Below are 15,000 nucleotides of genomic sequence, written 5' to 3'. Positions count from 1 at the left end.
GACTCCACCACACTCCTTGGCAGCAAATTCCACTGTCAAACAGCTCTTACTGTCAGGATGTTCTTCCTAATGTTGAGGTGGAATCTTCTTTCTTGTAGTTTGGATCCATTGCTCCGTGTCCGCTTCTCCCCCCTTAACCTCCTCTTCTCCAGGCTAAACATGCCCAGCTCCCTTAGCCGTTCCTCATAGGGCATCGTTTCCAGGCCTTTGACCATTTTGGTTGCCCTCCTCTGGACACGTTCCAGTTTGTCAGTGTCCTTCTTGCAGTCCATGGGACCCTCAAGAGTCTCCGCCAGCACCAGAATTCAGAAGCATCCATTCTTCGGCGATCAGCCTTCTTTATGGTAGCAACATGATTGAAGTCTATAAAATTCTGCCTGGCGTTTAGTTATTAAAGTTTGACTGAGAAAGGAGCAGCACGCGAAGGATTTCCCTCTTTGCTGCCTCACCTGGTAGCTGCTATTCCCCACTGCCCAGAGCATCAACTTCTATAAATACACAACTCTTATTATTGAGGGGAAGTGCGCGGAACAGGTCTCGGTGTTTCGATTTCTGGGAATGGAGTTGAGAGATGACCTAACCTGGGGAGAAAACACCAAAGACCCGATGAAAAGAGCACAGCAGAGGTTATATTTTCTGAGCATCCTCCGGAAAAACAATCTCTCCAAGGACCTGTTGATGGCATTTTACCATTGTACTGTGGAGAGTGTATTAACGTATGGTCTGTGTGTGTGGTTTGGGAGCCAGGGGAAAAACAATGCTGTCCAGGGTTGTAAAGACTGCAGAGAGAATAATTGGGCGCACTCTTCCCACCTTGGATCAAATCTATGCTGCCAGGTGCCATAAGAAAGTGGCAGAGATAGCGCAGGATAGTGCGCACCCTGGAAATTATCTCTTTCAGCTTCTGCCTTCTGGAAGAAGGTCCAGGGATATAAAGGCCAGGACTAGCCGCCTGAGAAACAGTTTCTATCCAGATGCGATTTTGGTTTTAAACGCAGTGTAAGGTAGTCTCTAGGGGTTAAACCACAGAGCCTAGGACTTGCCGATCAGAAGGTCGGCGGTTCGAATCCCCGCGACGGGGTGAGCTCCCATTGCTCAGTCCCTGCTCCTGCCAACCTAGCAGTTCGAAAGCACGTCAAAGTGCAAGTAGATAAATAGGTCCCGCTCTGGCGGGAAGGTAAACGGCGTTTCCGTGGGCTGCTCTGGTTCGCCAGAAGCGGCTTAGTCCTGCTGGCCACATGACCCGGAAGCTGTACGCCGGCTCCCTCGGCCAGTAAAGCGAGGTGAGCGCCGCAACGCCAGAGTCGGCCACGACTGGACCTAATGGTCAGGGGTCCCTTTACCTTTAAGGTTGTCTCTATGGGAGTATATTGTATTTAATTATGGGGTATCAGAGTTTTTAGAGGCCTAACCAGGCTGCGATAGCAAGCTTGTTGGTTTCTGAATGTCTGGTGTAGATTTTCAATTTCGTTGTTCTGTATGGGACAATGACAATAAAGATTATCGTGTTGTACAGTGGTACCTCGGGTTACAGACGTTTCAGGTTACATACGCCTCAGGTTACAGACTCCGCTAACCCAGAAATAGTGCTTCAGGTTAAGAACTTTGCTTCAGGATGAGAACAGAAATCGTGCTCCGGCGGCGCAGCAGCAGCGGGAGGCCCCATTAGCTAAAGGGGTGCTTCAGGTTAAGAACAGTTTCAGGTTAAGTACAGACCCCCGGAACGAATTAAATACTTAACCAGAGGTACCACTGTATCGTATCTGAGCTGTGGTGTGCCCTGGAGGGATCCTGTTGATCCCTTTTCGGGAGAAAAAGGCCGCTTGTGATCTTCTAGCCGCTGTTTGGCTCGTGCTTCTGTGAGGTCATGGAATGTCCCCAAACATTCCAAGTTGGCAGGGGAGGAGAAAGGGAGTTGTCAAGATGTCAGCGGCTCGCTTGCCGCAAGGAGTGTGGAGTTGTTAGTTCGGCTGGGACGAAACTCTCATGAACAGAGGTCCCAGGGGTGAGAGCAACTTTGTGGGGGGAAATCTTGAGCCGGAGGGGCAACACAATTCCTGCATTTTCACGGGGTCAGCCTAGATGACCCTCGGGGTCCCAACGATACGATTCTGCCATTCTATGCCAGAAGGGAAGGGTTGTGGAAGTAAGGGGCGGGGTATTGGGTTGTTGCTTTTATTTTGATTATATATTTTGTGGTTTTGTATTTTGGTTTCTTTCTGCGAACCGCCCTGAGACCTCTGGGTATAGGATGGTATATAAATAATAATAATAATAATAATAATAATAATAATAATAATAGGCGATGGATTAATGAAAGGGGGTATGTGGGTGGTGTTTGTTTTTAAATTTAATCTTAATTAAACATCAATCAACATCAATTTACATACAGTTCATCATTTTAACTTAGACAATACTTATAATACAAACTACATTACAACACCAACACACCTTGGACACAAACTTCCATTTCTTCTCATTGTACTAATTTACATTTTGTTAATCTGTACACAGTTCATTATTGTTATTATTTTTTCCCCATTTCTTATCAAGAACATTCTGCTATAGACTTTCTTTGTATTTCAAGATTCATTCTAAGTCTGCCAGGAGTTGACCGTTGTCACAATGGTTTTTAAGGTATTCTTCAAACATTGTCCAGTCTTTATTAACTTTCTGGTTTCCTCTTAATCTCCCTGTCATCCTTGCGAATTGTAAATATTCTCTCATTTTTGCTTGCCAGACGGTTTTTGCGGGGTTATGTTATCACTTTTCCAATGATTTGCTATTAAAATCCTAGCCGCTGTGGTTGCGTTCATGAAAAGAGGTCTACGATTTCTCTTGATTTCCATGGACATACTGTATTTTTTGCTCTATAAGACTCACTTTTCCCCTCCTAAAAAGTAAGGGGAAATGTGTGTGCGTCTTACGGAGCGAATGCAGGCTGCAACTATCCCAGAAGCCAGAACAGCAAGAGGGATTGCTGCTTTTGCTGCACAGCGATCCCTCTTGCTGTTCTGGCTTCTGAGATTCAGAATATTTTTCTTCTTCTTTTCCTCCTCCAAAAACTAGGTGCGTCTTGTGGTCTAGTGCGTCTTCTAGAGCGAAAAATACGGCAATTCCTAATAGGAAGGCCTCGGGGTTTTTTGGGAGAAGAGAATTTAAATATCTTTTAAAATTTCATTATATATGCTATCCCAAAATTCTCTTACGCTTCCACCACATGTGCATAAATGTAGTGTTAGTTGGCAATGGAGAGTCGAAGGAAAGGGCAGAGCAGGTGAGGAAACTGAAAATCATAGAATTATAGAGTTGCAAGGGACCCTCAAAGGGACGCAGGTGGCGCTGTGGGTTAAACCACAGAGCCTAGGTCTTGCCGATCAGAAGGTCGGCGGTTCGAATCCCCGCGACGGGGTGAGCTCCCGTTGCTCGGTCCCTGCTCCTGCCAACCTAGCAGTTCAAAATCACATCAAAGTGCAAGTAGATAAATAGGCACCGCTCCGGCGGGAAGGTGAATGGCGTTTCCGTGCGCTGCTCTGGTTCGCCAGAAGCGGCTTAGTCCTGCTGGCCACATGACACAGAAGCTGTACGCCGGCTCCCTCAGCCAGTAAAGCGAGATGAGCGCCGCAACCCCAGAGTCGGCCACGACTGGACCTAATGGTCAGGGGTCCCTTTACCTTTTAAGGGACCCTCAAAGGGCATCTAAGTCCAACCCCCTCCAGTGTGTAAAAGGGGCTTTTTAAGAGAGAAAACAGAAACTGAATCAGACATTGATTTGACACAAAGGGCTAATTCTCTGGCTGCCTGCTCTCTTTCTCTTTGTGTATATCCCTGAAGTTGTTTTATAATGTTTTTCGTCTTTCCCTAGGTTGCAGACATGGAGGAAATGATAATCTGGGAACAGTATACAGTAACGCTAAACAGGGTGAGTGATTTGATAAATAAGCAGAATAACAAGAACAATCTTTATTACGGTCCAGAGACCCAACAAATCGTTACAAAGCAATACACAATTCATACAGCCTACCTCCAGGTTAAAGAAGCATTTTGTTCAGAATAATAGGGATCATTGGTTCTTGCAACCACCGATAAAAACTTTGCCACTGCTAATGTTCTAACATTTGTCCGGTCTTCCAATAGGAACCTGACATAGCGAGCCTCTGATTTTCCCGGGAAAGGTACCAGCAAGGGGAATATCAGTTCAGCCCTGGCTTGCTCGTATTTTGCACAGTGCAACAAAATATGTTTTATGGAGTCGATGTCTTGAGCACACGAGCAAAGTCTGTCCTGGCAGGGAACTCCTCTCAACACTGCAGAAGGAAAGACGTTTAGTCTGGCTTTGGTGAAAAGCCTTCGATAGTTTGGTACTGTCAGGTTTTTAATGTAAGGTGTTAACTTAAAGACATGCCCATATTGTACTCCTACTGCCAACGGACTACAGACTGCGGGTGATCGAGATCGCAAGTCACTGTGTGCATTATCCCATAATCTTTGCTTTAACGTCTTTTGGGTGCCTTCATAACCCAGGTAATACAGTTGGGGGGGGGGTGACAGACCAATAAGCAGAATAAGCCCAAGAAATAAGCGGATGGTTTTCTGATTTGTGTGTGTGTGTGTTTTGGCTTTAAAAATATATATTAATGTTTGTAAGGGGAAGGAAAAGACAGAATATAGAAAGCATGTTCAAAGTCCGTTTTGGGGACCCAATCCGGCCCACCGGTCGGTTTAATCCGGCCCCTGTGGCAGATCATCTCCTGGGGTAAAATCCTTAAAAAAAACCCTACACAACTCCAACCCTAAAAAAAGCTCAGTTAGCTTGGTGCCCTCACGGCCCCTCACTTCATCAAATCTGGCCCTCCTAGAAAAAAGTTTGGACACCACAGAAATGAACATCAAATATCAAGCATTTTTTAAACATAGGTCACCGGCAATGATCTGCTCTGCTCATTAGGCATGACTCTCCTGTGCAGATCCTGTTTTTGCTAATAAACTCCAGCTTGCACGGTGGGATTTACGGCCGGCTCGCTCCTGAAATTAGGTGAGCCACATGCAAAAGTGGCCCTTTGTCCTGAAAAGGTTCCTTGCCCTTGGTTTAGCATGGCCCCAAACCTTGTGAGCTTTCCCTTCCCCTCCCCTGGCGCACCCACAAAGAAGTTTACAGAAGCTTCTACACCCCTTTTTTGCTCAACCAACAGACCAACAAACTGTGGTTTGATCTTAAGTCCAGTTTTCTGGAACCATGGAAACCATGGTTGTTGAACTCACAAACCGTGGTTTGCTCTTAAGTCCAGTGTTTTGGAAGCGAGGGAAGAGGAAACCATGGTTGGTGAACTCACAAACCGTGGTTTGCTCTTAAGTCCAGTGTTTTGGAAGCGAACAAAGAGGAAACCATGGTTACTGAATGCAGAAACCATAGTTTGATCTTAAGTCCAGTTTTCTGGAAGCGAGAGAACGGGAAACGTTGGATGGTGAACCCAGAAACCATGGTTTGCTCTTAAGTCCAGTTTTCTGGAAGCAAGTGAATGGAAAACTGTAGTTGCTGAACCCACAAACCATGGTTTGATCTTAAGTCCAGTTTGCTGGAAATGAGTGAAGAGGAAACCATGGTTGGGGAACCCACCAACCATGGTTTGATCTGGTCCAGTTTTCTGGAAGTGAATGAACAGGAAACCATGGTTGGTGAACCCACAAACCATGGTTTGATCTTAAGTCCAGTTTTCTGGAAGCAAGCAAACTTGAAACCATGGTTAGGGAACCCACAATCCATGGTTAGATCTTAAGTCCAGTTTTCTGGAAGCGAGTGAACAGGAAACCATGGTTGGTGAACCCAGAAACCATGGTTTGATCTTAAGTCCAGTTTTCTGGAAGCGAGTGAAGAGGAAACCATGGTTAGTAAACCCAGAAACCATGGTTTGATCTTAAGTCCAGTTTTCTGGAAGCAAACAAACTGGAATCAAATTAAATTGGAGTGCAGAAGGGAACTGACATCTGCATTGGGCCTCTTTCCATGCAGGATCCCCGGAGGGGCTTCGGAATTGCCATATCAGGAGGCCGCGATCGCCCCAGCGGCGTCGATGGAGACACATCCATAATCATCTCCGACGTGGTGCCCGGGGGCCCTGCTGATGGCCGGCTCCAGTGAGTAGCCTTAAACCAGGCAGCTTTGGCAGGCTGCCAGGAAACCATGGTTTGATCTGAAGTCCGGTTTGCTGGAAGCGAGCAAACTAGAAAATCTGATTGGTGAACCCAGAAACCATGGTTTGAACTTAAGTCCAGTTTGCTAGAAATGAGGACACTGGAAACGGTGGCTTTGCAAACCCAGAAACCATGGTTTGACCTGAAGTCCAGTTTGCTGGAAGCGAGCAAACTGGAAACTGTGGTTGGTGAACCCAGAAACCATGGTTTGATCTTAAGTCCAGTTTGCTGGAAGCGAGCAAACTGGAAACTGTGGCTTGGCAAACCCACAAATCATGGTTTGGTCAAGTCCAATTTGCTGGAAGTGAACAAACTGGAAACCGTGGCTTGGCGAACCCACATGGCAGCCAGGAAATGAGGTTTCTATGGAATCCTCAAAATGTTTTTTAATGGGTTTGGGAGAATCAGATTTTTTTTGTTTGCTGATCACTCTTGGCCCATCTCACAAGGCTTTCGTCTTTTTCAGGACCCGGGACAAGATAGCCATGGTGAATGGAATCTCCATGGAAAATGTGTCGTCCTCCTTTGCTATCCACACCCTGAAAGGCTGCGGGAAAGCCGCCAATATTGTGAGTAAGAGCTCCGGAAGAGACATGCCTTTAAATTAAGCAACAGCTCAGTGGGTAATAGCATGAGACTCTTAATCCCGGGGCTGTGGGTTCGAGACCCACATGGGACAAAAGAGTCCTGCTATTTCATGTGGTTGGTGCCTACCGACGCTACAATTCCCGGATTTTGATCGTGTTCCTGCAGATTTTGGGGCGGCTCATTTCTCGGTGAGAGAACGGCAGCTCTGAGTGACCTGATAACAATCGCTGAATTTGTTGGAAGGGACCCCCAGGGGTCATCCAGTCCAACGCACACCCCCCCCCCGCGATGCAGGAATCACAGCTAAAGTAGGCGTTCAGACATTGGCCTGTCTCAGGAGACAATGGAGGTGAACTGTTGAACAGTTGCAGTGCCTGTTGTGGTTGTAGAGGCTGATACAGGGTATTCCTGACAGAGCATAGAATTATTATTATTATTATTATTATTATTATTATTATTATTATTACAGTGGTACCTCTGGTTACATACGCTTCAGGTTACAGACTCCGCTAAGCCAGAAATAGTGCTTCAGGTTAAGAACTTTGCTTCAAGATGAGAATCTTGCTCCAGCGGCGCAGCAGCAGCGGGAGGCCCCATTAGCTAAAGTGGTGCTTCAGGTTAAGAACAGTTTCAGGTTAAGTACGGACCTCCAGAACGAATTAAGTACTTAACCCGAGGTACCATTGTATTATTATTATTTACATTTATAGGCCATCTGTACCTCTATCTTCCAGGAAGGGACGCGGATGGTGCTATGGGTTAAACCACAGAGCCTTAGGACTTGCCGATCAGAAGGTCGGCGGTTCGAATCCCCGCAATGACGGGGTGAGCTCCCGTTGCTCAGTCCCTGCTCCTGCCCACCTAGCAGTTTGAAAGCACGTCAAAGTGCAAGTAGATAAATAGGTACCACCCCGGCAGGAAGGTAAATGGCGTTTCCGTGCGCTGCTCTGGTTCGCCAGGAGAGGCTTAGTCCTGCTGGCCACATGACCCGGAAGCTGTACACCGGCTCCCTCGGCCAGTAAAGCGAGATGAGCGCCGCAACCCCAGAGTCGGCCACGACTGGACCTAATGGTCAGGGGGCCCTTTACCTTTACCTTCCAGGTATCTCAAGGTGGCATTCATGTTTTCCCCACTTCTCATTTAATTCCCACAACCCTGTAAGGTGCCAAAGTCACCCACTGAGCTTTGTGGCCGAGTCGGGATTCGAACCCTGCTCTAGCGTCCTGCTCCGACACTCTAACCCAGCGGTTCTCAACCTGTGGGTCCCCAGATGTTGTTGAACCACAACTCCCATCTTCCCTGACCACTGGTCATGCTGGCTGGGAATGACGGGAGTTGTAGTCCAACAACATCTGGGGACCCACAGGTTGAGAAACACTGCTCTAACCATTGCACCGCACTACCTCACAGAGCCGTGGGGTTGGAAAGGGGCCTTGGGTGGGTTTTCTGCAACGGCACACTCCAGCTGCGATGTTTCAAGGCAGCCTTTGTTGTGTCGGAGCGACGGCGGCTGCAAGGAACCCGCAAAAGTGGGAGTCCCTGGGATTATAAAATGTGTGGGCTGCTGTAGAGGCACCGTAGTTTTCGCTCTATTAGACGCACCAGACCACAAGACGCAGCTAGTTTTTGGAGGAGGAAAACAAGGAAAAAAAATATTCTGAATCCCAGAAGCCAGAACAGCAAGAGGGATCACTGCGCAGCGAAAGCAGCAATCCCTCTTGCTGTTCTGGCTTCTGGGATAGCTGCGCAGCCTGCATTCGCTCCATAAGACGCACACACATTTCCCCTTACTTTTTAGGAGGGAAAAAGGGAGTCTTATAGAGCAAAAAATACGGTATTTAGCTGCATGAATGCGCAGAAATGGAGGCTTTGAGGAAAAGCAGGCCTGCGTTGTCCGAGCCAGGTATTATCCGACGGAACAGAGTTTCCACTCCTATCGCTGATTCAAGGGCATATAACTCTGACGTTCTCGACACATTCTGAACAAAATCTCAGTTAGCAGATTCCCCCAACACTATTTTTGTGTCTCTTCACAATGTAGGCTACCGTATTTTTGGCTCTATAAGACTCACTTTTCCCCTCCTAAAAAGTAAGGGGAAATGTGTGCGCGTCTTATGGAGCGAATGCAGGCTGCGCAGCTATCCCAGAAGCCAGAACAGCAAGAGGGATTGCTGCTTTCACTGCGCTGCAATCCCTCTTGCTGTTCTGGCTTCTGAGATTCAGAATATTTTTTTTTCTTGTTTTCCTTCTCCAAAAACTAGGTGTGTCTTGTGGTCTGGTGCATCTTATCTCCTGAGGGAGCCAAAAGGCTCTTTGCTCCGGAAAGTTCTTCCTAGTCATCGATCTGTGGAGTTGGACGCAGTGCCAGTTTTACGTATACAGTGGTACCTCGGGCTAAGAACTTAATTCGTTCTGGAGGTCCGTTCTTAACCTGAAACTGTTCTTAATGGGGCTTCCCGCTGCCGCCACTGCACGATTTCTGTTCTCATCCTGAAGTAAAGTTCTTAACCTGAAGCACTATTTCTGGCTTAGTGGAGTCTGTAACCTGAAGCGTATGTAACCCGAGGTACCACTGTAAGCTAAACAAGCTATAGCTTAGGGCCCCACTCACAAGAGCACAGACCTTCTTGCTCTTGGATTGATAACGATCTATTATAATTACAATGATGTAACTCGTATACCAGAGACGCAGGTGGCGCTGTGGGTTAAACCACAGAGCCTAGGACTTGCCGATCAGAAGGTCGGCGGTTCGAATCCCTGTGACGGGGTGAGCTCCTATTGCTCGGTCCCTGCTCCTGCCAACCTAGCAGTTTGAAAGCACCTCAAAGTGCAAGTAGATAAATAGGTACCGCTCTGGCGGGAACGTAAACGGTGTTTCCATGCGCTGCTCTGGTTCGCCAGAAGCGGCTTAGTCCTGCTGGCCACATGACCCGGAAGCTGTACTCCGGCTCCCTCGGCCAGTAAAGCGAGATGAGCGCCACAACCCCAGAGTCGGCCACGACTGGACCTAATGGTCAGGGGTCCCTTTACCTTTACAATTGAAATTCCAAGACGTATCTGGGAATTAAAATTAAATATTTTTCATACGTGCATTGTTTGGATGAGGGCTTTTATCCATTTCCGCAGTCACACAATCCACCAATCAGTCTCAAAAACGCAAAATAAACAGCAAAAGCAAAAGCGCCAAACTTAATCCGTTCCAGAAGTCCGTTTGACTTCCGAAATGTTCGGAAACCGAGGTGCGGCTTCTGATTGGCGCCGGTGCCCCGGAAACAATAGCCAACAGCCGCGTCAGACATTCGGTTTACAAAAACATTTGGAACGGAACACTTACTTCCGGGTTTTTGGCGTTTGGGATACAAGCATTTGAGAACCAAGGCATTTGAGAACCAAGGCATTTTAGAACCAAGGCATTTGGTAACCAAGGCATTTGAGAAACAAGGCATTTGGTAACCAAGGCATTTGAAAACCAAGGCGTTTGAGAACAAAGGCATTTGGTAACCAAGGCATTTGAGAACCAAGGCATTTGGTAACCAAGGCATTTGGTAATCAAGGCATTTGAGAACCAAGGCATTTGGTAATCAAGGCGTTTGAGAACCAAGGCATTTGAGAACCAAGGTACCATTGTATTCCGTTTTCTCCTCTCGCAGACGGTCAAGCGCCCCCGAAAAGTGCACCTCCCGGTAGCCAAGCCCAGCCCGCCCAAAAGCCTCCCAATCTCCAGCCCCGCTTTGCGCGACGGCGACTCCGACGAGGACGCCGGCTACCGGGCGCCTTCCGCGCGGGGCGGGTTGGTGACTGGCGGCCGGCGCCAGGCCGAGGTGGAACACAACCGTGGCTACGACGGCGACTCCTCCAGCGAGAGGAGCTCCGGGCGCCACCGGGACGAGGAAGACGCCCCCCGCAGGCACCCGGTCCGCAGCAGGAGGCGGAGCCAAGACGGCGGGCACCGGAGGCGGAGCCAAGACAGCGGGTCAGACCGGCAGCGCTTCACCAATGGGTACAGCCACCGGGGCAGCACTAGCGGGCTGGCCCTAGTATCCGGGTTCAAGAGGCTTCCGCAGCAGGACGTGCCGATGAAACCGGTCCGCTCCGTTCTGGTAAAGAGCAAGGAGAGCGAAGGTGAGAGGGATTTTCACCCCATTTTCCCCTCCTCTTTTTTCCTTTTAATCTCATTTTAATTAATTTTATAATGAATGTTTTTAGAATGTTGGATTATTTTGATTGTTGTTAGCCGCCCTGAGCCCAGCTTCAGCTGGAGAGGGCGGGATATAAATAAAATTTATTATTATTATTATGTAGAGATTATTTGCCTTTTTAATATGATTTTTTATTAATTTAATCCTTCTGGACCGTCTAGAGGGGCTGGGAGCTGGGGGCACTGTTATACGGTGGTTCCGCTCCTTCCTCCTGGGCCGTGTCCAGAAAGTGGTGGTGGGGGGTGAGTGTTCAGACCCCTGGGCTCTCACTTGTGGGGTGCCTCAGGGTTCTGTCCTCTCCCCCATGCTTTTTAATATATATATGAAGCCGCTGGGAGAGATCATCAGGGGGTTTGGACTGGGTGTCCATCAATATGCAGATGATACCCAGCTCTACCTCTCTTTCAAATCAGAACCAGTGAAGGCGGTGAAGGTCCTGTGTGAGTGTCCGGAGGCGGTTGGAGGATGGATGGCGGCTAACAGATTGAGGTTGAATCCTGACAAGACAGAAGGACTGTTTTTGGGGGGACAGGAGGCAGGCGGGTGTGGGGGACTCCCTGGTCCTGAATGGGGTGACTGTGCCCCTGAAGGACCAGGTGTGCAGCCTGGGGGTCATTCTGGACTCACAGCTGTCCATGGAGGTGCAGGTTAATTCTGTGTCCAGGGCAGCTCCATCTGGTCCGCAGGATGAGACCCTCCCTGCCCGCAGACTGTCTGGCCAGAGTGATGCATGCTCTAGTTATCTCCCGCTTGGACTACCACCATACGCTCTACGTGGGGCTGCCTTTGAAGGGGACCCAGAAACTACAACTAATCCAGAATGCGGCAGCCAGACTGGGGACTGGGAGCGGCCGCCGGGACCTCATAACACCGGTCCTGAGAGATCTGCATTGGCTCCCAGTACGTTTCCGAGCACAATTCAAAGTGTTGGGGCTGACCTTGAAAGTCCTAAATGGCCCGGTATCCCTGAAGGAGCGTCTCCACCCCCATCGTCCATCCCAGACACTGAGATCCAGCGCCGACGGCCTTCTGGCGGCTCCCTCATTGAGAGACGTGAGGTTACACGGAACCAGGCAGAGGCAGTGGCGTAGCGTGGGGGGTGCCAGGGGTGCCGGCTGCACCGGGCGCAACATCTGGGGGGGCGCGAGTCCAGAGGGAAGGGACAAGTTCCTTCCTCCACCGGGCTCCCCGCCGCCGCCGCCGCTGCGCCCACTCACTGCTCGCAGGAGGAGCAGCCGCTGCAGCAGCGCCGACACCGCCACCGACGCCTGGCCGGTCACGGGCAGCCTCCGCACCCCGCCGCCGCCATCCCCTCGGCCCAGCCACAGGCAGTGGCTGCTTCTGCCGACGGGGAGGAAGGAGAGCTCCGAGGGGCCTCGCCGCGCCCTGCGCTCCCTAAAACCCTCCGAGAGGAAGCCGGCAGGCGGGCGAGGGTCTACCAGCGGAAGGGGGCGCCGCTGGCTCCGGCTCTCAGCGCAAGTCTCAGCCGCGGGGGGGGGGGCGAGGACGGAGCGCGGCTGGAAGCCCCAGGACCCGGCCGGGAGGAGGCGAGGCGCTCGCCAAGCCCGGATCTGGAGCGCCTCGGAGCGCGGACTCCACCTACAGCCCAAGGAGAGGAGGGGGCGGGGAGGCGCCCGAGGGGAGGGGGCTTCGGCTGCCTCGGCTCGCGGGGGCTCCGCAAATAATAAATTTAATAAATTGCTGCTGAGCCTTAAGGGGGGGGTCCTTGGCTCCTTCGCTCGCCCCCAGCCCCAGTGGCGTAGCGTGGGGGGTGCAGGAGGGCCGGCCGCAACATCTGGGGGGGGCGCTCGCACTGGAGTGCTAAAATCCACGGGTTAGGGGACGCAAATTACTTGCCTTGCCCCGGGTGCTGACAACCCACGCTACGCCACTGGGCAGAGGGCCTTCTCGGTAGTGGCGCCAGCCCTGTGGAACGCCCTCCCTTCAGATGTGAAGGAAATAAGCAGCTATCTTCTTTTTAAAAGACATAAACAAACAAACAAGATTTTTCACTTCCTTTTAATAAGGTGCACAGAACCAAGCGTGCCGGTTGTGGCAACTGGTGAAAATTTAAAGAAAAGGGAGGTTGATTTATCCATTAAAACTCCATATTCCAGTTCCCCCTTTTATTTAAATATTTCCACTATATTTTAAGTACCGGTAGTTTAAACTGCTGAATTTAGATGAATCCCGCTATCGCTTTGTTACATAATTCTTCAGATAATTCCGCGAGGATTTTCCACTCTTCTTTAAGAACTCCGATCTTCCCGGTTCCTTATTCCTATTTGTCAATTCTACATATTCCATAGATTTTTCTGCCTTTCCCCCCCTCCCTCCTTCGAAAGCGCTTGAAGAACTCTTGCAGAATCTGCCGTTCATTTCACCCAAATGTCTTCGTTTTTTTCCTCTCTCCTCCCTCCCCCAAAACCCGACAAAAATGCAGAGTTCGGCTTGAAGTTGGGGAGCCAAATCTTTATTAAACACATTACGGACACAGGACTGGCGGCTAAGGACAGTTCTTTGCAGGAGGGAGATCTCATACTGAAGGTGAGTTGGGTGGAAGAGGGTCTTTGTTCAAATTCTGGAGGAATTACACCCGCAGTTTGGAGAAATGTTCAGGGTGGCAGGAGAGGATATATTGTTTATTAACACCCTTCCTTTTTCATACTACTGTATTTTCTGGCGTATAAGACTACTTTTTAACCCAGGGAAATCTTCTCAAAAGTCGGGGGTCGTCTTATACGCCGGCTACAGCAGCAGCAGCTCCCCACCAAAGGATAAAATGACAGCAAATTAAATCAGAGGACCCCAAGCTCTCTAGATGAAGCAGAAATACGTTTGAAAATTGGCCCCAGAAGCCCCCGGCCACTGGGAAGTGGAGCAGATTTCCGAGCCGGACTGGGGACTGGCTTTTTAAATTTTATTTGGTGTGTGTTGCAAGAGGGGGTAGTCTTATACGGCGAGTATATCCCAAACTCTGTATTTCAACTGGAAAAGTTGGGGGGGTCGTCTTATACGCCCAGTCGTCTTATACGCCAGAAAATACAGTACATAAAAATACAACAGAAAAGGGGGAAAAAACACCTATTGACATAAACATATATATAAACCTATATCTTTCTCCCCTCGTGAATTCCTCTCACTTCACCCTGTCACTCCCCTCTGCAACAACTTGACTTCCTTAATTTTTAATTTCAGTGCTCTCATTGCAATCTTTCTGTTATTGAATTTTAATCTCCTTATCGCACCCTAATTAGTTTTATCCTTTCCACTTTACTCCGTTAATCTAAGCATATCAACGCGATCTGTCTTGAACAGTGTTTATTCATATAGTCTTCAAAACATGGCCATTCGGATCGAAGAGTTTGGTTTGCCTGCCTTCTCATATATGCAGTTAGGTACCACTCCGGCGGGAAGGTCAACGGCGTTTCCGTGCGCTGCTCTGGTTCGCCAGAAGCGGCTTAGTCCTGCTGGCCACATGACCCGGAAGCTGTACGCCGGCTCCCTCGGCCAGTAAAGCAAGATGAGCGCCGCAACCCCAGAGTCGGTCACGACTGGACCTAAAGGTCAGGGGTCCCTTTACCTTTAGACCTGGAGGAAATGGATGTGGGAGGCGCTGTGGGTTAAACCACAGAGCCTTGGGCTTGCCGATCAGAAGGTCGGCGGTTCAAATCCCCGCAATGACGGGGTGAGCTCCCGTTGCTCAGTCCCTGCTCCTGCCAACCTAGCAGTTCAAAAGCACCTCAAAGTGCAAGTAGATAAATAGGTACCACTCCGGTGGGAAGGTAAACGGCGTTTCCATGTGCTGCTCCGGTTCGCCAGACCCGGCTTAGACCTGCTGGCCACACTTTACCTTTACCTAGAAATACATAAGACAACTTAATGGTAAGGATTTGCTGAACCAATAATTTGAAGTGGAATACAAAAAAGGGAGGTATGAGGAGGTCCGGGAAACAAGCTAAAGGAAAATAAGCAATGGAAAATCTGTGTGTTTTTAATTATATTTATTTTGTATTTTTGT

General features: G+C 49.3%; 2 protein-coding genes across 4 annotated transcripts in view; one reads left to right on the top strand and one right to left on the bottom strand.

Annotated features, from left to right (window-relative positions):
* GAMT (guanidinoacetate N-methyltransferase) overlaps nucleotides 1-15,000 on the bottom strand; it is a 230,483-nt gene that overhangs the window by 165,846 nt on the left and 49,637 nt on the right. The window lies entirely within an intron of this gene.
* TJP3 (tight junction protein 3) overlaps nucleotides 1-15,000 on the top strand; it is a 62,010-nt gene that overhangs the window by 13,649 nt on the left and 33,361 nt on the right. For all 3 annotated transcript variants that reach the window (XM_081895450.1, XM_081895448.1, XM_081895449.1), the window contains exons 2-6: nucleotides 3,866-3,922; nucleotides 6,011-6,135; nucleotides 6,659-6,761; nucleotides 10,431-10,902; nucleotides 13,423-13,526. In XM_081895450.1, coding sequence (XP_081751576.1) covers nucleotides 3,875-3,922; nucleotides 6,011-6,135; nucleotides 6,659-6,761; nucleotides 10,431-10,902; nucleotides 13,423-13,526 — 852 coding nt within the window. In that variant the 5' untranslated portion in view covers nucleotides 3,866-3,874. The remainder of the gene's footprint in view (nucleotides 1-3,865; nucleotides 3,923-6,010; nucleotides 6,136-6,658; nucleotides 6,762-10,430; nucleotides 10,903-13,422; nucleotides 13,527-15,000) is intronic.

The sequence above is a fragment of the Podarcis melisellensis genome (genome assembly GCF_964234715.1).
Source record: "Podarcis melisellensis genome assembly, chromosome: 18".
Taxonomy (NCBI): domain Eukaryota; kingdom Metazoa; phylum Chordata; class Lepidosauria; order Squamata; family Lacertidae; genus Podarcis; species Podarcis melisellensis.
This window is presented reverse-complemented; position numbering and strand designations above follow the sequence as displayed.